This window comes from Oryx dammah, unplaced genomic scaffold (genome assembly GCF_014754425.2).
Source record: "Oryx dammah isolate SB20612 unplaced genomic scaffold, SCBI_Odam_1.1 HiC_scaffold_22, whole genome shotgun sequence".
NCBI lineage: Eukaryota > Metazoa > Chordata > Mammalia > Artiodactyla > Bovidae > Oryx > Oryx dammah.
The window spans coordinates 9,169,541-9,195,081 of record NW_024070206.1 but is presented as its reverse complement, the minus strand read 5'-3'; the positions used below and the strand labels follow the sequence as shown (position 1 = coordinate 9,195,081).

General features: G+C 38.4%; 1 protein-coding gene across 1 annotated transcript in view; it reads left to right on the top strand.

Moving 5' to 3' along the window:
* The window catches only part of DCC (DCC netrin 1 receptor), an 811,418-nt gene that overhangs the window by 583,917 nt on the left and 201,960 nt on the right, over positions 1–25,541 (top strand). Inside the window, exon 15 of the mRNA XM_040264220.1 lies at positions 8,952–9,146. Coding sequence (XP_040120154.1) covers positions 8,952–9,146 — 195 coding nt within the window. The remainder of the gene's footprint in view (positions 1–8,951; positions 9,147–25,541) is intronic.

Here is a 25,541-nt window from a genome sequence, read left to right as displayed (position 1 = left end):
CCTGGAGAATTTTGAGCATTACTTTATTAGCGTGTTAGATGAGTGCAATTGTGTGGCAGTTTGAGCATTCTTTGGCATTGCATTTTTTGGGATTGGAATGAAAACGGACCTTTTCCAGTCCTGTGGCCACTGCTGAGTTTTCCAAATTTGCTGGCATATTGAGTGCAGCACTTTCACAGCATCATCTTTTAGGGTTTGAAATAGCTCAACTGAAATTCCATCACCTCCACTAGCTTTGTTCATAGTGATGCTTTCTAAGGTCCACTTGACTTCACATTCCTGGATGTCTGGCTCTAGGTGAGTGATCACACACACATCATAATTATCTGGTTCATGAAGATCTTTTTTGTACAGTTCTTCTGTGTATTCTTGCCACCTCTTCTTAATATCTTCTGCTTCTGTTAGGTCCATACCATTTCTGTCCTTTATCAAGCCCATCTTTGCATGAAATGTTCCCTTGGTATCTCTAATTTTCTTGAAGAGATCTCTAGTCTTTCCCATTCTATTGTTTTCCTCTATTTCTTTGCACTGATCACTGAGGAAGGCTTTCTTATCTCTCCTTGCTATTCTTTGGACATCTGCATTCAAATGGGTATATCTTTCCTTTTCTCCTTTGCTTTTCACTTCTCTTCTCTTCACAGCTATTTGTAAGGCCTCCCCAGACAGCCATTTTGCTTTTTTGCATTTCTTTTTCTTGGGGATGGTCTTGATCCCTGTCTCCTGTACAGTGTCACAAACCTCCATCCATAGTTCATCAGGCACTCTATCTATCAGATCTAGTCCCTTAAATCTATTTCTCACTTCCACTGTATAATCATAAGGGATTTGATTTAGGTCATACCTGAATGGTCTAGTTGTTTTCCTTACTTTCTTCAATTTAAGTCTGAATTTGGCAATAAGGAGTTCATGATCTGAGCCACAGTCAGCTCCCGGTCTTGTTTTTCTGACTATATAGAGCTTCTCTGTCTTTGGCTGCAAAGAATATAATCAATCTGATTTCGGTGTTGACCATCTGGTGATGTCCATGTGTAGAATCTTATCTTGTGTTGTTGGAAGAGGGTGTTTGCTATGACCAGTGCGTTCTCTTGGCAAAACTCTATTAGCCTTTGCCCTGCTTCATTCCGTATTCCAAGGCCAAATTTGCCTGTTACTCCAGGTATTTCTTGACTTCCTACTTTTGCATTCCAGTCCCCTATAATGAAAAGGACATCTTTGGGGGGTGTTAGTTCTAGAAAGTCTTGTAGGTCTTCATAGAACCATTCAACGTCAGCTTCTTTAGCATTACTGGTCATGGCATAGACTTGGATTACCATGATAGTGAACAGTTTGCCTTGGAAATGAAGAGAGATCATTCTGTCATTTTTGAGATTGTATCCAAGTATTGCATTTCAGACTCTTTTGTTGACCATGATGGCTACTCCATTTCTTCTAAGGGATTCTTGCCCACAGTAGTAGATATAATGGTCATCTGAGTTAAATTCACCCATTCCAGTCCATTTTTGTTTGCTTAATCCTAAAATGTCAATGTTCGCTCTTGCCATCTCCTATTTGACCACTGTCAATTTACCTTGATTCATGGAACTAACATTCCAGATTCCTATGCAATATTGCTCTTTACAGCATTGGATTGCTTCCATCACCAGTCACATCTACAACTGGGTGTTGTTTTTGCTTTGGCTCCATCTCTTCTTTCTTTCTGGAGTTATTTTTTACTACTGATCTCTAGTACATATTTGGTATGTACCCACCTGGGGAGTTCATCTTTCAATGTCCTATCTTTTTGCCTTTTCATACTGTTCATTAAGTTCTCAAGGCAAGAATACTGCAGTGATTTGCCATTCCCTTCTCCAGTGGACCACATTTTGTCAGAACTCTCCACCAAGACCCATCCGTCTTGGGTGGCCCTACAGGGCATGGCTCATAGTTTCTTTCACTGAGTTAGACAAGGCTGTGGTCCATGTGATTAGATTGGTTAGTTTTCTGTGATTGTGGTTTTCAGTCTGTCTGCCCTCTGATGGGGAAGTATAAGAGGCTTATGGAAGCTTCCTGATGGGAGAGACTGACTGAGAGGGAAACTGGGTCTTGTTCTGATGGGCAGGGCCATGCTCAGTAATTCTTTAATCCAAGTTTCTCTTGATGGGTGGGGCTGCGTTCCCTCCCTGCAATTTACCTTGGGCCAAACTGTGGTGGAGGTAATGAGGATCATAGTGACCTTCTTCAAAAGATCCCATGCATGTGCTGCTCCACTCAGTGCCCCCAACCCTGCAGCAGGCCACCGCCGACCCATGCCTCTGCCAGAGACTCCTGGACACTCACAGGCAAGTCTGGGTCATTTTGAACATAGGTGTATAATTATCTTTTTTGAATCTCTGCTTTCAGTTCCTTCAAGAATATACCCAGGAGTAGAATTGCTAGATCATATGGTAATTTTACTTGTAATATTTTGAAGGACTGCCGTATTGTTTTCCATAGCAGCTGCACCATTTTATATTCTCACTGGGTGGCTGCTGCTTCATCTTCTTCATTTAACTTCTATTCTCAAGCACAGTGACCTTCAGTTTCTTCAGATACTAAGCTCACTCTTATTCTGGAGGTTTTGCAGTAGTTACTCTTTCTGTCTATAAAGCTTTCCACCCTGAGGTTTACTTGACTGAGTCTTTCAGATCATTCTCCTTAGATTCTTCCATGGATACCTTCCTTGGTGTGTCATATATAAAATTCAGTTTTATCCTGTATCCTAGCTTTCTAAGACCTCGTGGTCTCTTTTTTTATTCTTAAATTTTTTGGCCCTATATTCCCCAAAACTCTATTCCCAGTACCTAAAACTATGACTGACCCATTGAAAATACACAGTAATTGTTGAAATGTCACTGGCATTAGCTTGGTAAATTTCCTTGCTGCTGCTATGTCGCCTCAGTCATGTCCGACTCTGTGCAACCCCATGGACGGCAGCCCACCAGGCTCCCCTGTCCCTGGGATTCTCCAGGCAAGAACACTGGAGTGGGTTGCCATTGCCTTCTCCAATGCATGAAAGTGAAAAGTGAAAGTGAAGTCGCTCAGTCATGTCTCACTCTTAGCGACGCCATGGACTGCAGCCTACCAGGCTCCTCTGCCCATGGGATTTTCCAGACAAGAGTACTGGAGTGGGTTGCCATTGCTATACGTTAACATTACTCATTAGTGAAAATCTGTGTCATCACTCAGAGAATAATAATTATTATTTATAAATTAATAAAAACAAAGCAGAATTCATAATTCCATAGTCAATCAGGAATGGCAGTTAAACTAGTTATCTTGACTCTGGTAGAAATTTGCAGCCTTGTTAATTTGGATGTTTCAGGCAAAATATGTTCTTTCGTTTCAAATTATTTCAGTAATTACCTTACTGCTTCTCTGTGCTTTAAATATGCAGTCTTTATCCTAGAGGTATTTATAAAATCTTTCATGAACTTGCAGACAGCAAATTTTAGTTTTGGTATTCAAACAAAGAGTACTCACATCACTTACCTTTCATAGCAAATTTTATAAATCAATGTTTTATAGTTCATCCCAGTAGTAACCACTTTCATAATCTGGAAGCTCAGCTGTGTAAGACAAAATTCATGCAGGTGACATAAAAGGAAATTTTTCTGTCTTTATTTTGAGAAGTGAGTAGGTAGGTACAAATGGGTTATTCCAGATTATAAACAATCTCCTAACACAGTTATTTTTATGAGGTCATACATTTTCAATGACATAAGTCTAATACTTGACAGACACCATTCCTTCTGGCCCAGTGATGTTAATTGTGTGCCAAGAGTCCATTAAAAGTTTAGATGAGAGGTAGTATATACTCTTATGTATCAACACACTTTTTTTTTTATCATGTCAGAAAGTATTTAGAGGTTTGGATCTAGGATTGAAACTCCTCTTATGAAGTGAAGATTAAAGGTGAGTCATGTACTGTCAGCCCCTCTTCTTCAAGAGCCCGTTTGTGTGCTCATTTCCAGGGTATCCTTAAAGCTTTGACAGATGTAATTCTGTGGGTATTAATTTAACTAACTTTCAGGAGAGATGCTCTAAGGCTTTCAGAAAAACAGATCAATATTTATTCTGAAAATACTTTTTTTTAATTCTCAAAGATGTTGAATGTTGTCACTCAAATCATTAGGCTTTCCTATTATTTTGAAAATGTCATAAATGAACATCAAATGAGATTAGACAGATTATCTTGTTGTTTCAAAAATTATTGCAAAAGCTTCAGATATGCCAAACAGAATTCATTGGAGAATCCATTACACTGCAAGGACGCTGGAAAGCCTCCATGGCAACTGGGTCAAAAAGTATTAATTAACCCCTTCATCTCTTTTATTGCTTTCACTTAGAGTTTATGGGGAGAAGTTCTTCTCAAACATTGTGTTCTGTTGTTAAGGTTTATAGATACAGTTTGAGATGATTTTTTTACATCTTTGTATATTATATCTTTGGCAACTTCCAGGCAGACCAGTAGTACCTTATCCTTTTTGTTCACAAATGAGTATCATCAAAGGAGAAGATACCCATTTCCTTAGAAGATAGAGTTGCTGTAGCATCTTTAGAATGTATCATTTTTGAAAAGCTGTTAGTATGATATCTACTTTAAAAGCTTCAATGAAAGACATATTCCCAATATCATTTAATCCAGTAGGAGATTTTATTGAAAATGGATAAAATTGGTGGTGGGTATTAAAAGACGCTTACTCCTTGAAAGAAAAGTTATGACCAACCTAGATAGTATATTCAAAAGCAGAGACATTACTTTGCCGACTAAGATCCGTCTAGTCAAGGCTATGGTTTTTCCAGTAGTCATATATGGATGTGAGAGTTGGACTGTGAAGAGGGCTGAGCACCGAAGAATTGATGCTTTTGAAGTGTGGTGTTGGAGAAGACTCTTGAGAGTCCCTTGGACTGCGGGGAGATCCAACCAGTCCATGCTGAAGGAGATCAGCCCTGGGATTTCTTTGGAGGGAATGATGCTAAAGCTGAAACTCCAGTACTTTGGCCACCTCATGTGAAGAGTTGACTCATTGGAAAAGACTCTGATGCTGGGAGGGATTGGGGGCAGGAGGAGAAGGGGACGACTGAGGATGAGATGGTTGGGTGGCATCACTGACTCAATGGACGTGAGTCTGAGTGACCTCCGGGAGTTGGTGATGGACAGGGAGGCCTGGCGTGCTGTGATTCATGGGGTCGCAAAGAGTCGGACATGACTAAGCGACTGAACTGACTGACTGACTGAACTGATTGCATCACCTTTTGCCTTATACCAAGGAAAAAGATAAACTGTAATATTATCATTAATCATCAAATTCTCTTACATATTTAACATATGTTACCTTCAGAGCTTTTCACTTATGAAAGAAATAATAAACAGTTAGAATACAGTTGAAATCACTAAGATTTTTGAGTACTTATCAATTGTCAAGAACTGTGCAAAGCACTAAATGAACTATTAAAGTTTAGATGGAGAATGTTCTTTCTTAAATTTCTTCCTAGAGTTCATGTTTGATTTTCAAAGACTAGGCTACAGATACCTGTATTAAACCTATCAAAATATGTATCACGGTATATTGTAATTGCCTTTTCTCTTGTCTGTCTTTCCCATTAAACTATTAATATAAATGCCGAGAGTACAGGTTTTATGCCTGCCATATTTACTCTCCTGTAATCTGATCGTCATGAGTACCTAACCTTTATACCTCAAACCTGGGAAGCAATTTAGTAGTATTTATTAGAATTATGATTAGTGTCCAGAAAATACCTCATTACTTTAGAGATAGGATCATAGGGAGCATGGTGATATAAAAACTAGAATGTCAATATCTTAATTGCAACCCACAGTCTCTTTAAAAAATTTTACATCAGGATAGCAAGTGCATTTTCTCTCTAGTAGCTAACATCAGTTGGTTCTGTTCAAGACTGGAGTGTTTCAGTACTTTATTTCCTTAAATCTTTTCCCAGCCATATGAGACGATTACTATCTTTACCTTCATTCTGCACATGAGGAAACTTTGACTTAGAGAGGATCAATCAGGTTTTAAGATTTCATATCTCATGAGTATCCAATACAAATTTGAATGCTTCTCTTGATTACTTCCAGAGCTCAAGCTTGGATTCAATCAGTATTTGTAATGCCAGTTTAATTCATAGGTAAACTCAGAGAAGATAATTTAAGAAGAACATACAGCTAGTAAATGGCAGAGCCTAGTATTAAACCAGACGTGCACACTGCAGAGTCTGTGTGGCTTTAATCCAAACCACTGTCTCATTTCTTTAATAATAAATACCCTTTTCACAGATGCAATAAACCATGGGTCAAGTACAATCCCATTCATGCTGAGCAAATCATGGCCCTAAATTGTTTATCCTGACAATTTCTCAGGAAAGGACTGTTACATTTATTTTCATCTCTAGTTAAAACAGAGTAAATAATCCTTGGGCAAGACAGTTTTTGACATTTCATATCCCTTTCTATTATTCTTACATCTGCCTTGATTTTACCCCTTATTACTGATACCTAAGCAAAGAGTTGGACACGACTGAGCGACTGAACTGAACTGAACTGAATGGGAAATATTTTGCCTTATCATCCTGTTCATGGATTCTCACAGCAAGAATACTGCAGTGGTTAGCCATTTCCTCCTCCAATGAAATTAATTTTAGACATGAAACTAAAAGATGCTTGCTCCCTGGAAGGGAAGCTATGACAAGCCTAGACAGCATATTCAAAAGCAGAGACATCACTTTACCAACAAAGAGCTGCATAGTCAAAGCTATGGTTTTTTCAGTAGTCATGTACAGATGTGAGAGTTGGACCATAAAGAAGGTTTAGCACTGAAGATTTGATGCTTGTAAATTGTGGTGCTGGAGAAGACTCATGAGACCCTTGGACTGCAAGGAGATCAAACTAGTCAGTTCTAAAGGAAATGAACCCTGAATATTCATTGGAAGGACTGATGCTGAGGCTGAAGCTCCTATACTTTGGCCACCTGATGCGAAGAGCCAACACATTGGAAAAGACCCCGATGCTGGGAAAGACTGAAGGAAAAAGAAGGGGGAGGCAGAGGCTGAGATGGTTAGAGAGCATCATCGACTCAATGGACATGAGTTTGATTTAACTCTGGGAGATACTAAAGGACAGAGGAGCCTGTTGTGCTGCAGACCGTGGGGTTGCAAACAGTCAGACATGACTTAGGAGAGAAAAAAACAAGCTTAAGGGAAAAAAAAACTGTTAGAATAAAGATAATGCGATACTGGAGGGAATTCAGTATCCCTTGTGCTTAAATTCTGTGAAAGTCAAATCAAACATGGAAATCACATCAGAGGCTGATACCAGGAGGAACTTGGGCAATAAGTGATAAGTCAAGTGGGCCTTGGAAAGCGTCACTACGAACAAAGCTAGTGGAGGTGATGGAATTCCAGTTGAGCTGTTTCAGATCCTGAAAGATGATGCTGTGAAAGTGCTGCACTCAGTATGCCAGCAAATTTGGAAAACTCAGCAGTGGCCACAGGACTGGAAAAGGTCAGTTTTCATTCCAATCCCAAAGAAAGGCAATGCCAAAGAATGTTCAAACTACCGCACAATTGCACTCATCTCACATGCTAGTAAAGTAATGCTCAAAATTCTCCAAGCCAGGCTTCAGCAATACGTGAACCGTGAACCTCTTGATGTTCAAGCTGGTTTTAGAAAAGGCAGAGGAACCAGAGATCAAACTGCCAACATCCACTGGATCATGGAAAAAGCAGAGAGTTCCAGAAAAACATCTATTTCTGCTTTATTGACTATGCCAAAGCCTTTGACTGTGTGGATCACAATAAACCGTGGAAAATTCTGAAAGAGATGGGAATACCAGACCACCTAACCTGCCTCTTGAGAAATCTGTATGCAGGTCAGGAAGCAACAGTTAGAATGGGACATGGAACAACAGACTGGTTCCAAATAGGAAAAGGAGTACGTCAAGGCTGTATATTGTCACCCTGCTTATTTAACTTATGTGCAGAGTACATCATGAGAAATGCTGGACTGGAAGAAACACAAGCTGGAATCAAGATTGCCGGGAGAAATATCAATCACCTCAGATATGCAGATGACACCACCCTTATGGCAGAAAGTGAAGAGGAACTAAAAAGCCTCTTGATGAAAGTGAAAGAGGAAAGTGAAAAAGTTGGCCTAAAGCTCAACATTCAGAAAACAAAGATCATGGCATCCGGTCCCATCACTTCATGGGAAATAGATGGAGAAACAGTAGAAACAGTGTCAGACTTTATTTTGGGGGGCTCCAAAATCACTGCAGATGGTGACTGCAGCCATGAAATTAAAAGACGCTTACTCCTTGGAAGAAAAGTTATGACCAACCTAGATAGTATATTCAAAAGCAGAGACATTACTTTGCCGACTAAGGTCCATCTAGTCAAGGCTGTGGTTTTTCCTGTGGTCATGTATGGATGTGAGAGTTGGACTGTGAAGAGGGCTGAGCACCGAAGAATGGATGCTTTTGAACTGTGGTGTTGGAGAAGACTCTTGAGAGTCCCTTGGACTGCAAGGAGATCAACCCTGGGATTTCTTTGGAAGGAATGATGCTAAAGCTGAAAGTCCAGTACTTTGGCCACCTCATGTGAAGAGCTGACTCATTGGAAAAGACTCTGATGCTGGGAGGAATTGGGGGCAGGAGGAGAAGGGGACAACCGAGGATGAGATGGCTGGATGGCATCAAGGACTCGATGGACATGAGTCTGAGTGAACTCCGGGAGTTGGTGATGGACAGGGAGGCCTGGCGTGCTGCGATTCATGGGGTCGCAAAGAGTTGGACATGACTGAGCGACTGAACTGAACTGAACTGGAATATGATGTTAAGCCTTGTTTAAGTGGTACATTTTACTGTGCTCTGTGTTCTAATATGAAAGATGCTGATGGTCCTCCTTTTGAATTCTAGAGTCTCAAGTTCCTGACCAGCCAAGCTCTCTTCATGTGAGGCCCCAGACCAACTGCATCATCATGAGTTGGACCCCTCCCTTAAACCCAAACATTGTGGTGCGAGGTTACATCATTGGATATGGTGTCGGGAGCCCTTATGCTGAGACAGTACGTGTGGACAGTAAACAGCGCTACTATTCCATTGAGAGGTTAGGTAAGTAGCTGTGAATTTTCCTCTCATAAGGAAAAGAAATGATTTATATTTAATTATTTTCTCTTTTGGAAAATTGCTCTTTGGAATTTGATGTCAATTTATTACAGATACCCAGAACTCTTTTTCTATCTGTCTACTCACTTATCCTTCTGTACACATACATGCTTTTTTTTTTGTCTGGACTTTGAGTTGAGGAATTTTATCTAGACAGATACAGAGAAGTGGATGACCTGGTGTGTACCCTGCCTGTGTCATAAGAATACAGTGCATTGGAACATTTTTTTTTTCTTTTTCCTCTGTCAATGGAGACTTCTAATCTTAACAATTCTTACAAAAAGAGTCAGCATATTATTTTTCTCACTAAAAAGTTACTGTTGACTTTTCTTTAATTTTGAATTATACAGTCTCATTATCTTTTTTCCCAGTAGTATTTATAGACCAAACTTGGTGGCTATCATGACAACAAGATTTTTTTAAAAAGAATTTTCAATCAAGCCGGTAACTCGGAGCAATCAAACTCTTCTCCTCTTAGTTCAAGTTCTTTTACTGTGTTTTACCTCATTTTGCGGAACATAATAATTCTAATGTGATGTTTCTGAATTCATTGAAAATTTGTTTATTCAGAGAGAGTTAACATGTACAAAGTTTTCATATTCATTTTATATCAGATTTTCCATAATGCAGTAAGAGATTATATCATTAGCAGAGGGAAATAAAATGAATCTATGTCATATGTAGGGTGCCAGCAAGTTAAACAGTTGTCATAAAGCAGAAGGCAAGTTGATTCTACCTGTTGATTTAACATGCTATTATTTGCGCTGACGGGCAGTGACCTTCTCAGTTGAAAGGCAGCCTGATTGGATTGCTACTTATTTGCAATGTCTCTCAGAAACGGCATTTGTCATGAGAAGCCTGATTTGAATTTGAACAGCTAAAATGCAGTAGCAAGGAAAGGTTTGGTCAGTGCTAGAGGAAGTCTGCACTGACCCATTCTCTCAGCAATTGCTTCCAACACTACGAAGAGGAACACCTTCTGCAGATCTGCACAGTTTTAGTTAGCTTGGCATTTGGAAATAATATTCCCTCCATCAGTCCCTGAGTTTGAATGCAGAGGCAATCACAAAATTCATATTTTATGGCCTTCAAACCTATGTCAGGGGACCCTGATTTGTCCGTTATTCAGTATACCACACCATCTCTGACAGTTCATCTTGGGGCCACGCACCAGAGGGAGAGAAGCCTGTGGCAGTACACAGGCTCTCGAACAATGAGGTCATGATGCCAACTCACAGGGAAGTCATGAAGAAAAGCTGCATTGTTTCACCATATGCTTTTGATAATGGTACTTTTTATTACAAGGAGACTCTCCCATGAGTTTCCAAGTCCAGTAAAGTTGAGGCATTTGAGAGATTAATACTGTGGCTGCTGCTGCTGCTAAGTCACTTCAGTGTCCGACTCTGTGCGACCCCATAGATGGCAGCCCACCAGGCTCCACCGTCCCTGGGATTCTCCAAGCAAGAACACTGGAGTGGGTTGCCATTTCCTTCTCCAATGCATGAAAGTGAAAAGGGAAAGTGAAGTCGCTCAGTTGTGTCCAACTCTTCACGACCCCATGGACTGCAGCCCACCAGGCTCCTCTGTCCATGGGATTTTCCAGGCAAGAGTACTGGAGTGGGGTGCCATTGCCTTCTTTATAATACTGTTGCAAATGTTTGCAAAAGCTTAAAGAAGAGATTTTTCCATTGTAAGATATGTTTTAAAGAGCTAGGAAAACTGATGAAGGTAAAAATGGAATAGGAACCTGTCTCAGTGATAGATAAACATGAGTATGCGTGGTAAAACTTATCGGAAAAGCAAAATTACACCCATACGGCCACTCCCTCCATCTCCTCCGCCCCCCCGCCACCACACACATATGTATTTAAATTCTGTTGAAACTTTAAACATAGTACCCTGTCTTAACATAGGGTTTCCCCGGTGGCTCAGATGGTAAAGGATTCACCTGCAGTGCAGGAGACCTAGGTTCAATCCCTGGGTTGAGAAGATCCCCTGCGAGAAGGGAATGGCAACCCACTCCAGTATTCTTGCCTGGAGAATCCCATGGATAGAGGTGCCTGGTGGGCTCAGCCCATGGGGTCACAGTTGGACACAACTGAGTGCCTGACACTTTCACGTCTTAACATAAAATGTAAAGTAGTTGTTTTATCAGTATTGTTCCACTATCTCCACAGTTATACAAGTAAACTGGTATTCTTTTAATATAAATTTCCATCACTTGGCCAAAATATATGTTAAACATAGCTGAAGTTCTAATATTTATAAAGATAAAAGATTCATTCAAGTCTACATTTGAACTCTACAAAGAAACCATCAGTGTTTTATTTATTCTATTAAATATTAAAATCAGCATATCAGTTTTATAGTATTTTTTTCAAAGGTATTTAAAATGCAATTTTAAAGCTTTTAATTGAGACATTTTATATGAGGCTTCCCAGTGGGTCAGTGCTAAAGAATCTGCCTGCCAAGCAGGAGACACAGGTTCAGTCCCTGCATTGGGAAGATCCCCTGGAGAAGAAAATGACAACCCACTCCAGTATTCTTGCCTGGAGAATTCCATGGACAGACGAACCTGGTGGGCTACAGTCCATGGGGTCTGCAAAGAGTTGGGCATGACTTAGAGACCAAAGCAGAAGAACAGCATGACAGTTTTACAATTAAAAATGAATTAAGGAAAGTTCCAACCCATTTAAGCATAGGGTCAGCCATAACTTGATATCAAGTATTGATATCATGATTGTATTTTAGACTGTAAAAAGCTATGTGGTTTGTAACTGACCAATAAACCTCCTCTCTTCTTTGGTGAGAGACCAGAACTTCCAAATCGTGTTTTGTTTATCAGGTATAGTAACTTACTATTTAGACACCAGGCACTATGACCTGCATTAGGGCTACAAGTACATGACCATTTTGAAAAATATCTAATGTTGCCTCATTTAAAACAAAACAAAACACAGCTTGCCTAGTGCAGGCATAGAGCTTCATTAACCAGTGTTTATTATAATTAATCCTTTGAAATCCTCCTTTTGGTTCCAAAGTCCTAATGTCAACTTTGGTGTAAATGCATGGTATGGATCCATGATATCTGAATTCTAGCAATGTTTCAGTTCAGTCACCCAGTCATGTCCAACTGTTTGTGACCCCATGGACTGCAGCACACCAGGCTTCCCGGTCGATCACCAACTCCTGGAGCTTACTCAAGTTCATGTCCATTGAGTCAGTGATGCTATCCAACCGAAGTCCTGCAGCCATGGGGTGGGGTTTTGTTCCAGGATCTAGCTTCAGACTTGAAGCTCCCCTATCCCTTCATCCATTAAGCCATGGATGTCTCTGTTGCTGACTCTGGGCTCTTCAGTCTTGCAGCTGGGCAGGTACAGAACTTGGAGGCCTGCAGGATGCAGTCCAATAAAGGTATTAGTTGTAGGTTCTTCACAGATGTTTGTTATCACACTGAGGTAGTGTTTACTATTCCTAGCTTTATAAGAGTGTTACTATGAATATTTGTTGAATTTTCATGAAATAATTTTCTGTCTTTTGAGATGGTCCTATACTTTTCCTCTTATAATCATTTGTAATATTGTTAATCATATTGATTGATTTTTGAAAGGTAAATACCCATTCTTATGTTGTAGGATTTAATTTGTTAATAGTTATTAAGTTTTTTTTTTTTTTTTGCTATATTCATTAAGTATACGTGTCTATAAGTTTCTGTGGGCTGCCGTCTCTGGGATCACGCAGAGTCGGACACAACTGAAGCGACTTAGCAGCCGCAGCAATAGCAGCAGCAGTGACTTTCCAGGTTTTTTTAAAACTAAGCTTATACCACTCATAAAATTATGTGGATTATTGCTCTTTATGTAGCTGAAAAATTTGGGTAAAATTGTTATTTCTTATTCCTTGAATATTTCATGAAATTCACTAACAAAACCACCTGTATCTGAGATTTCCTTTTAGGGAAGGATTTTGAAATGAATTAAATTTCTTTAACATATACAGGTATTTTTATATTTTGAATTCTTTCTTGTACTGATTTTGGCAAGTTAATTTTTTCATGAAATTCATCTGTTTTACTTTGTCACATTTATTGGCCTAGAGTTGCTTATTCATGATATTATGTTACTGTCTGTGGTATCTATGGAATAACTATTTTTACATTTTTGAGACTAATGATTTATGTTCTCTTATTTGTGATCATTCTGGGTTGGGGTTTGTTAATTTTGTTGATCTTGTCAAAAAAAGAGACTCTATTATCTATTATTTCTTTCATGTTTGCTCTTATCTTGACTATGTTCTTTCTTATACTAATTTCAGTCATAACTTGCACTTTTATTTGCAATTTCTTAAAGTGAAATCTCATAATGTAAAGATTTAAATCTATTGATACTTCCCTAAGCACTACTTTCCTTGCATTTCACAATTTTATACATGTATATATTTATTATCACTTAGTTTAAAATATTTTCTGATTTTTCCTTGATTTCTTTTTCCTCTGTGACTTATTGTGTTGCTTAATTTTCCAATTTTGAGTTTTCTTAGATAGTTATTATTACTGCTTACTTTTATCATGATTAGAAAATATACTCTGATTTCACTATTTTTACATTTGCTTTATTTTTTATTATTTTAGTTTTTAACCAATTTTTATTCAAGTATAGGTAATTTAAAATGCATTAGTTTCAAGTGTAGAGCAAAGTGATTCAGTTACCCACACACATATATATATATATATATATAATATTAATACATATCAGTTATCTATCAGTTAAGTTCAGTCGTTCAGTTGTGTCTGACTTTTTGCGACACCGTGAACCGCAGCACGCCAGGCCTCCCTATCCATGACCAACTCCTGGAGTCCACCCAAACCCATGTCCATTGAGTCAGTGATGCCATCCTACTATCTCATCCTCTGTTGTCCCCTTCTCCTCCTGCCCTCACTCTTTCCCAGCATCAGAGTCTTTTCAAATGAGTCAGCTCTTCGCATGAGGTGGCCAAAGAATTGGAGTTTCAGCTTCAGCATCAGTCCTTCCAATGAATATTCAGGACTGATTTCCTTCAAGATGGACTGGTTGGATCTCCTTGCAGTCCAAGGGACTCTCAAGAGTCTTCTCCAACACCACAGTTCAAAAGCATCAATTCTTCAGCACTCAGCTTTCTTTATAGTCCAACTCTCACATCCATACGTGACCACTGGAAAAACCATAGCCTTGACTAGATGGACCTTTGTTGGCAAAATAATGTCTCTGCCTTTTAATATGCTGTCTAGGTTTGTCATAACTTTCCTTCCAAGCAGTAAGCATCTTTGAATTTCATGGCTGTAATCACATCTGCAGTGATTTTGGAGCCCAGAAAAATAAAGTCAGCCACTGTTTCCACTGTTTCCCTATCTATTTGCCATGAAGTGATGGGACTGGATGCCATGATATTCATTTTCTGAATGTTGAGCTTTAGGCCAACTTTTTCACTTTCCTCTTATACTTTCATCAAGAGGCTCTTTAGTTCTTTTTCACTTTCTGCCATAAGGGTGGTGTCATCTGCATATCTGAGGTTACTGATATTTCTCCCAGCAATGTTGATTCTGGCTTGTGTTTCATCCAGCCCAGCATTTCGCTTGATGTACTTTGCATATAAGTTAAATAATCAGGGTAACAATATACCATCTTGACGAGCTTCTTTCCCAATTTGGAACAAGTCTGTTATTCCATGTCCAGTTCTAACTGTTGGTTCTTCACCTGCATACAGATTTCTCAGGAGGCAGGTCAGGTGGTCTGGTATTCCCATCTCTTGAAGAATTTTCTGCAGTTTGTTGTGATCCAAAGTCAAAGGCTTTGGTGTAGTCAATAAAGCAGAAATAGATGTTTTTCTGGAACTCTCTCACTTTTTCAATGATCCAGCAGATGTTGGTGATTTGATCTCTGGTTCCTCTGTCTTTTCTAATCCAGCTTGAAAATCTGTAAGTTCACGGTTCATGTACTGTTGAAGCCTGGCTTGGAGAATTTGAGCATTACTTTGCTGGCTTGTAAGATAAGTGCAATTGTGCAGTAGTTTGCCATTCTTTGGCATTGCCTTTCTTTGGGATTGGAATGAAAATTGATCTTTTCCAGTCCTACAGCTACTGATGAGTTTTCCAAATTTGCTGGCATATTGAGTGCAGCACTTTCACAGCATCATCTTTTAGGGTTTGAAATAGCTCAACTGGAATTCTATCACCTCCACTAGCTTTGTGGTGAAGCTTCCTAAGGTCCAGTTGACTTTGCATTCCAGGATGTCTGGCTCTAGGTGAGTGATCACACCATCGTGATTATCTGGGTCATGAAGATCTTTTTTGTACAGTTCTTCTGTGTATTCTTGCCACCTCTTCTTAATATCTCTGCTTCTGTTAGGTCCATACCATTTCTGTCCTTCATTGTGCCCATCTTTGCATGAAATGTTCCCTTGGTGTCTCTAATTTTCTTGAAGAGATCTCTAGTCTTTCCCATTGTATTGTTTTCCTCTATTTCTTTGCACTGATCACTGAGGAAAGCTGTCTTATCTCTCCTTGCTATTCTTTGGACATCTGCATTCAAATGGGTATATCTTTCCTTTTCTCCTTTGATTTTCACTTCTCTTCTTTCCATAGCTATTTGTAAGGCCTCCTCAGACAGCCATTTTGCTTTTTTGCATTTCTTTTTCTTGGGGATGGTCTTGATCCCTGTCTCCTGTACAGTGTCACGAACTTCCGTCCATAGTTCTTCAGGCACTCTATCAGATATAATCCCTTGAATCTATTTGTCACTTCCACTGTATAATCATAAGGTATGATTTAGGTCATTCCTGTATGGTCTAGTGGTTTTCCCTACTTTCTTCATTTTAAGTCTGAATTTGGCAATTAGTAGTTCATGATCTGAGTCACAGTCAGCTCCCAGTTTTTTTTTTTTTTTTTTTTTGCCAACTATATATAGCCTATCTTTGGCTGCAAAGAATATAATCAATCTGAATTCAGTATTGACCATCTGGTGATGTCAATGTGTAGAGTCTTCTCTTGTGTTGTTTGAAGAGGATGTTTGCTGTGACCAGTGCATTTTCTTGGCAAAACTTAGCCTTTGCCCTGCTTCATTCTGTACCTGCTTCATTCTGTACTCCTAGGCCAAATCTGCCTGTTACTCCAGGTATTTCCTGACTTGCTACTTTTGCATTCCAGTCCCCTATAATGAAAAGGACATCTTTTTTGGGTGTTAGTTCTAGAAGGTCTTGTAGGTCTTCATAGAACTGTTTCAACTTCAGCTTCTTTAGCATTACTGGTCACGGCGTAGACTTGGATTACCATGATATTGAATGGTTTGCCTTGGAAATGACAGAGCTCATTCTGCCATTTTTGAGACTGCATCCAAGTACTGCATTTCAGGACTCTTTTGTTGACTATGATGGCTACTCCATTTCTTCTAAGGGATTCTTGCCCACAGTAGTAGATATAATGGTCATCTGAGTTAAAGTCACCCATTCCAGTCCATTTTAGTTCACTGATTCCTAAAATGTCGACATTCACTTTTTGCCATCTCCTATTTGACCGCTTCCAATTTGCCTTCATTCATGGACCTAACATTCCAGGTTCCTATGCAATAATGCTCTTTACAGCATTGGACTCTACTTCCTTTACCAGTCACATCCACAGCTGGGTGTTGTTTTTACTTTGGCTTCATCTCTTCATTCTTTCTGGAGTTATTTCTCCACTATCTCCAGTAGCATATTGGGCACCTACAGACCTGGGGAGTTCATCTTTCAGTGTCCTATCTTTTTGCCTTTCCATACTGTTCATACTGAACAGCATAGTGACTAACATTCAATTCAGTGTGAAAGACAAAAGTGTTAACTCCTGGATTCAGCTATAATGGAATGCTGATTAGAAAATCTTGAGTGGGAGAATTAGATTCATTCAGCATGAACCCTGCTTCCCAGAGAGGAGTGAGGAGATAAAAGATCATTTTATGAGATCATTACTCTGAATGAAGAATGGATTTTTTTTTATGTGTTTTCTTTCTTTCTTTTTTTTTTGTAGTTATTGCCTTCTAAACCTACAGGCATTTTCTAGCAAAGTTTAAGGGCAGCCTCAGGGTGATTCATTAGTAATACATATCACTGTATTTGTAACTCTTTTCTCACTTTTTACTCCATGAAGTCCAAAGCAGATACATTGTCATATAGCTGGTGAGTTTTCTAAGGCTATTTGGAATCTACTACAAGAGATAAATACTATTATGAAATAAGAGAGGAAAAAGTCTTCTCAATAGAGTAATGATTATATATATACATATATATATATATAAATGATTATATGATTCACTCATTCTACCAGCATTAAACTTAAGAATTCAATCAAAAACTTTTCCTCTACCTTCTCTGTTTTTCTAGAAAATATTTTACTTGGTTGAGAACAATCTAGATCTCTCCTTAGCTTTCCATGTCAGTTGGTGTTTATAGACAAGTACTCAGCTCATTTTTTCCTAGGACTTTACAAATACCAATCTATTCCTTCATCATCCACATTATTTTAGTATCAAGTAACATCCCAATTTTATAAATAATGAAAGATAGCAAAAGAACTAAAGAAAACAAGAAAAGCTGAAGATAATCTTTTGATAAGGTTGAATTGCCTTAACACACTTGGATAAACATTATCAAGAACAGCAACAATCAACCTGCTGAGCATGAGAGAGAGAAAGCTGGCATCAGCTTTGAGCATGATTAGGACTTGGACTAGGGCTTCCCTGTGGCTCAGAGGCTAAAGCGTTTGCCTGCAGTGCGGGAGACCCAGGTTCGCTCCCTGGGTCAGGAAGATTTCTTGGAGAGGGAAATGGCAACCCACTCCAGTATTCTTGCCTGGAGAATCCCACGGAGGGAGGCGCCTGATGGGCTACAGTCCATGGGGTCACAAAGAGTCCAACACGACTGAGCGACTTCACTTTCACTTTCAGGACTTGCACTAGAATGCATTACTTCAGGGAAGTTCTGTTTCGTATCAGGTATACTTCCTAAGGTATTCTGGCAAAGTTAAATCTCTTCAATTCAACAACAGAATAATATGATCTACTGAGATAGGACACAGTTCTAAAAGTTCTGAGGAAATACAAATTATAGCTTTAGATTTGAGTCCCAGAGATCTGAGAGTTGTTATCTTGTGAGCCAGATTCAGGACTGACTTTGGGAGAAAAGAGAGAGAAACAGATGTCTCAATATATTGTATTACTAAGCATTTGTACTTGTGGATTAGTATTTCTTCTTTTAGTTAAATCGTTTTCTGCTGCATGTAATTTGAAGCTCTGTTATCAGGCACACAATTACTTAGGGATTGTTATATCATGTTGATGAATTAACTGCTTTAGCATTGATGAGCTATACCTCTTTATCAGTGGTAATATTTTCTGTGAAATATGCTTTGTGTCTATTAATATAACAACTCCAGCCTATTTTTTGTTTGTGTGTTGGCGTAATACATACTTTTCCATTGCTATTTTACTTTTAAATTACTAGTGTCTTTAAAGTGAGTTTCTTATAGGCAGCAATATAGTTGGGTCTTATTTTGGTTTTGTTTGTCAAATTGTCATTTCCATTGTGACAATCTCTGACTTTTAATTAAGGTGTTTGGGCCATTTCCATTTAATATGGATATTGATATGGTTGGTTTATATCTACTGTCCTGCTATTTTTGTTTTATTGTTAAACTTGTTGAGGAACCAGAGATCAAATTGCCAACATCCACTGGATCATGGAAAAAGCAAGAGAATTCCAGAAAAACATCCATTTCTGCTTTATTAACTATGCCAAAGCCTTTGACTGTGTGGATCACAATAAACTGGGGAAAATTCTGAAAGAGATGGGCATACCAGACCACCTGACCTGCCTCTTGAGAAACCTATATGCAGGTTAGGAAGCAACAGTTAGAACTGGACATGAAACATCAGACTGGTTCCAAATAGGAAAAGGAGAACATCAAGGCTGTATATTGTCACCCTGATTATTTAACTTATGTGCAGAGTACATCATGAGAAACACTGGACTAGGAGAAGCACAAGCTGGAATCAGGTTGCCAGGAGAAATATCAATCACCTCAGATATGCAGATGATACCACCCTTATGGCAGAAAGTGAAGAGGAGCTAAAAAGCCTCTTGATGAAAGTGAAAGAGGAGAGTGAAAAAGTTGGCTTAAAGCTCAGCATTCAGAAAACAAAGATCATGGCATCTGGTCCCATCACTTCATGACAAATAGATAGGGAAACAATGGTAGACTATTTTGGGGGGCTCCAGAATCACTGCAGATGGTGATTGCGGCCATGAAATTAAAAGATGCTTACTCCTTGGCAGGAAAGTTATGACCAACCTAGATAGCATATTGAAAAGCAGAGACATTATTTTGCCAACAAAGGTCTGTCTAGTCAAGGCTATGGTTTTTCCAGTGGTCATGTATGGATGTGAGAATTGGACTGTGAAGAAAGCTGAGCACCGAAGAATTAATGCATTTGAACTGTGGTGTTGGAAAAGACTCTTGAGAGTCCCTTGGACTGCAAGGAGATCCAACCAAAACATTCTAAAGGAGATCAGTCCTGGGATTTCTTTGGAAGGACTGATGCTGAAGCTGAAACTCCAATACTTTGGCCACCTCATGCGAAGAGTTGACTCATTGGAAAAGACTCTGATGCTGGGAGGGATTGGGGGCAGGAGGAGAAGGGGACAACAGAGGATAAGATGGCTGGATGGCATCACTGACTCGATGGACGTGAGTCTGAATGAATTCCGGGAGTTGGTGATGGACAGGAAGGCCTGGCATGCTGTGATTTATGGGGTTGCAAAGAGTTGGACATGACTGAGCAACTGAACTGAACTGAACTTGTTGATTTATCTGGTCTTTGTGTGTTCTCTTTCTTGCCATTTTTGGGAATTAAATTTTTTAGCCATTTATCTTACATCCTTTGTGTACTCATTAGCTATAGCTATTTTGTTTCTTTAGTGATTGCTTTAGAATTTGTAGTATGGATCTTTAACTTATCTGTATTGACCTTATTGAAATATTATACCACTTCACAATATATTGTTATTACTTTTTCTTTCAACAGTGAAATCTCCTTAATGGTTAAAAATATATTTTATATCTTAACTGTGTTTATCTAGATTTTCATCTGTTATTTCTCTTCCTGAAACACTTCCTCAATATTTCTTATAATGGAATTATGCTGGTTTTTTTTTTTAATTTTTGTATATTGAAAAACATTTTTATTTTCTTTGCTTTTTAAATACATTCCCACTAGAAATGGAATCTAAACAATTTTTGCTTTCAGCGTTTTTAATGCTATTTTTTTCTCTGTCTCCTAAATTGCTATGTTTTCAATTAGACTACTGCAGTCATTCATATCTTTGTACCTCTGTACGTAATATGTCCTTTTTATGGTTGCTTTGCAATCTTTTTTTTTGCCACTGATTTTACACAATTTTATTATTATGTCTCTGTGTAGTTTTATTTATGTTTCTTCTGCTTGGAGTCTGCTGAAATTCTTGCTTCAGTGGGTTTATTGGTTTCACTGAATTTGAAAAAAATTTGGCCATTGCTTCTTCAAATAGTTTTGTTTGTTTGTTTTTTTCCTCCCAACCTTACTCCTGTCAATTAGTGCTTCCAATTACATATATGTTATGGTGTTTTAGGTTGTATCACAGAGCTCACTGATTCTTTGTTTGTTTTTTCATTCTTTTTATCCTGCTTCATTTTGGATAGTTTCTATTATATCCTTAAAGCTACTATGTTTCTTTCCTGAAGTGACTCATCTGATCTAAATCTTATCCCACCCACTGTATTTTTCATATTACACCTGGAAGTAATCATCTCCATAGGATGGTTTGAGTCTTTTTTTAATATATTCCATCAGTTCAGGTCAGTCGCTCAGTCGTGTCCGACTCTTTGCGACCCATGAATTGCAGCACACCAGGCCTCCCTGTCCATCACCATCTCCCAGAGTTCACTCAGACTCACGTCCATCGAGTCCGTGATGCCATTCAGCCATCTCATCCTCTGTCGTCCCCTTCTCCTCCTGCCCCCAATCCCTCCCAGCATCAGAGTCTTTTCCAATGAGTCAGCTCTTCCATGAGGTGGCCAAAGTACTGGAGTTTCAGCTTTAGCATCATTCCTTCCAAAGAAATCCCAGGGCTGATCTCCTTCAGAATGGACTGGTTGGATCTCCTTGCAGTCCAAGGGACTCTCAAGAGTCTTCTCCAACACCACAGTTCAAAAGCATCAATTCTTTGGTGCTCAGCCTTCTTCACAGTCCAACTCTCACATCCATAGTTCAGTTAATAAGCTCAGTCTTTCCTCTACCCTCTTGAACATATGGAATATAGTTATACTAACTCTTTACTCATTCTTTCATCTATTTCATTGGTCTGTCTCTATTTCTTAATTTTCCTTCTCATTATGGAATGTATATTTCTACTTTCTTCATGTTTGGTAGTTTTTGTGTGCTTTTTACATAACGCATTTATCTTGTGGGAATTTGGAGATATTTATATATATATCTTTTAAAATATTCTTAAGTTTTGTACTAGGGTCCAATTAAGTTACTTGGAACAACTTTGATTCTCTTGAGACTTGCTTTTAAATTAACATGGTTCAAGAACACATAGTAACACAGGGCTAGTATACCCTATAACCAAGGCAGTACCTTCTGAGTACTCTACTCAAAATCCTGTGAATTACATGATTGACCATCTAGCTTATGGAAATCCAGTTTTTCCTAGGCCTGGGTGAGCACCAAAGAATTTTTTTTCTTTCTACTGTGAGGTGGTTCTTTCCCAAGCCTTGGGAAATTTCCCCATACACATACACTGAGTACTCAGATGGAGACAGGAGACAACCTCTGTAGATGTTCAGAATTCTCCTTCTCTGCATTTCTCTCTTCTCTGCTACTCTTGCCCACAAGCTCCAGTTGCTTTGATCATCTCAGACTTCCAACTCCATGTCTACAATTCAGGGAGACCACTGGTCTCCTTCTGTATTTCTCCTTTCTCTTCTGCAGCCTTGGAAATTTTTCTGAGCAGTAAGTTGAGAGAATCAGTGGGCTCACTTTTTTTCTCTTCTCTAAGAGAGAAACCTGATCTGCCTGATGTCCAAAATAAGAAAACTTGTTTCCTGTATTTTTTTTTAATGGATCCAGGCAAAAGGGTACATCTCATCACTGTTAACCCATTTTGATCAGAAGTGGAAGTCCTTTAATAGGCAATTAAGTAATTATTTTATCATTTCAGTATGCTGAAACTTTCATCTTTTCAAGAGCACCAAAGATATCAAGCTGCATTGTATCTGTCTCCTATGTCTGTCACAAATCCCCATCAAGAATGATTCCCGACTGTCATATTGTATCTTTGGAGAATAAATTTAACTTGAGTGCTCTTAGAAATAGGTCTCAGCCTGTGGAGATATGAACGTTTATAACTCCCAGAGTGCATTCTGAGTTCAGTGAATACAATGTAAATTATAATGCTAACCTCAGCATCACCCACCCACATCAAGAATAATCCCCTCATGCATGGAATATAGAAGTTTTGAGTTTATGACATGCAAGCATTTTAAATCAGAAAAATCAATGCACTTCAGCAGCCTCTAGAATAGTTGACATACATGAATAAAAAATGAATAAGCACTAGGTAGAGAACATTTTATTATTTTGAAATGAAGTACATGATAGGTGTTGGTTAACAAAATCCCGCTTTGTGTTTTTTGAAGCAGAATATAAGAATTATGAAGAATGATTTTTGACCTGAAGTTTGAGAAGTCCGATCACAAAAGCCCATTGAAATAAGTCGTTCACTGTTAAAGAAAATACAGAAGGGAGGTAGCTTTACCCCTTCTTTATCCATGATTCTCTTTTGTACAATGAAAGCAATAGGGAACATAAACTCCAGCTGTGTTTCAGACTGGAGGATCAGAATAGGTCATTGAAAATTTATATAGTGTGTGATGTATAAGCCATTCTAGAAGAAAGTCAACTTACTTTGTTATTATTATTTGGTAACTTTGTTATTTACACAGGAAATTCATGTTTATTCTCAAGTTAATATCAGCAATTTTTCAACATAATTTTGCCCTGAGGGTTGTAATGGGTGTGATCTAAGATAGAGAGAATGTCTATTGTTAATCTCGGTGTGATTATGTATACTTCTTATCTTGCTGTGAATCTTCTCCCTGTCAATACTGTTTGCCTAGTATCTATATTCTAAATTCTGTGACAGAAATAGGAACTTTCATGAATCTAAAGAAAAATGAATCTTTTTGTTTTCTTAGCACTTCATAATCTCTTGGACTTTCACCTTAGTAGGTTTCAATGTTTTTACTTTACAGTTGTAGATAATGAATATAATATAAAAAATAATATAATAAAAATATATAATAAATATAATATATATTTTATTTATTATATATTATATCGTTATATTATATATTATATATAATTATTATATATTATATATTATATATAATTATTATATATTATATATAATATAACAATATAATGAATTATTATCTGAGTTATAGTTGTATTTTCAAGTGTTCTTATCATTTATTTAATATTAGAATACTAAATGGCTCAACTTGTCAGTAGTACAAGCTAAATTAGGGAAAAAAATTCTTGTGGTAGAAGGTGTGTTATAAAACTAAATAATTTTTAAATATTTTCCAAATCTACCATATATAATTTTTTGTTATTGTTTAGTCATTAAGTCATGTCAAACTCTTTTGCGACTGCATCAACGATAGCTTGCTAGACTTCTCTGTCCATGAGATTTTCCAGGCAAGAATACTGGAAGGATTGCTATTTCCTTCTCCAGAGCATCACCCCAACCCAGGGATCAAACCCACATCTCCTGCATTGTCGGGTAAATTCTTTTCCACTGAGCCACCAGGGAAGCCCAGTTATTTACTGGGTGACTGTTGTGGTTGGATGGCATCACCGACTCAAAGGGCATGAATTTGAGTAAACTCCGGGAGTTGGTGATAGGCAGGGAGGCCTGGCGTGCTATAGTCCATGGGGTCGCAAAGAGTCGGACATGACTGAGCAACTGAACTGAACTGTAGCATCAAACACCTTGTTGAGGATAGTGAGAGGTACTGTGAAATATAAGGTACATTTCTCTGTCATATTCTAGGCTTCCAGAATCTTATTTGATAAGTATAAACATATTTCTTGAAAAGAATAAATGATGTCAAAGGTTTCTACATTGGTAGAAACCTTTGGTAGTTACATTGGTAGGTTGGAAGGTTACTTAGACATGAGGCTGTTCAAAGAATTCTGGTAGAAATTTCTGCTTGAGAATTTTGATTTAAAGAATTGATAGGGTTCATTCTTCTGGGGGAAGACATGATACAGCAAGTACAAGACTCAAAGTCAAGGGAGAGAGAGGGAGGTGTAAGATCCAGTGAACTGGGCCATTTAGCCATGAGTGTAAATTTGAAGTGGAATAAAAAACTCTTAACTTTTCTTTTTTTTAAACTTTTTATTTCATGTTGGAGAATAGCTGATTAGCAATGTTGTGATAGTTTCAGGTAAACAGTGAAGGGACTCAGTCTTACATAGGCATGTATCTATTCTCTTCTAAACTCCCCTCCCTTAACATTCCTGGATTCACCTATTTATGAGAGTTTTATGCTATATATTTAACAGTCATTTTGTTGAGATACTAAGTGAATCTCAGATGCTGGAAACTTATGTGCAAATCATTTAGCTGGTCAGCAAGTCTTCACCACCACCAAGCCTTTCTTCCTATTGTTGGATATTCAGTATCATGAAAAAATAATATTCTGTATTCAAAAACGTCCCTGGAAGCTGAGACACAAGGTTAAAAAAGAAGCTAAAACTGCGCCATGGTGGTCTTTTGAATCCCAGTCTTGACCTTTTGAAAATGCAATTTAGTAATGAAAGATGGTATTTCACTCTCAATGTGAAATAAACACTGGTTTGTGTTCTTTTCCTCCCTGTCACATCTGTTCTGAAAACCAGTCCATGAAAAAGAATAGTGATGAATCTGTTATCACAATTAATTCTAGTCAGCACTGGGGGCTTCCCAGGTAGCTCAGTGGTAAAGAATCCTTCTGCCGATACAGGAGCCACAGGTTAGATCCCTGGGTCAAGAAAATCCTCTGGAGTAGGAAATGGCCAGCTGCTCCAGTGTTCTTACCAGGGGAATCCCATGAGCAGAGAAGACTGGTGGGCTGCAGTCCATGGGTTGCAAAAACGTCAGACATGACTTGGCAGCTACACCACACCAACAAGCCAGCGCTGGACAGTTGTGCCCTATGTTTTGGTTGTTCTCTACTTTGTTCAATATCCA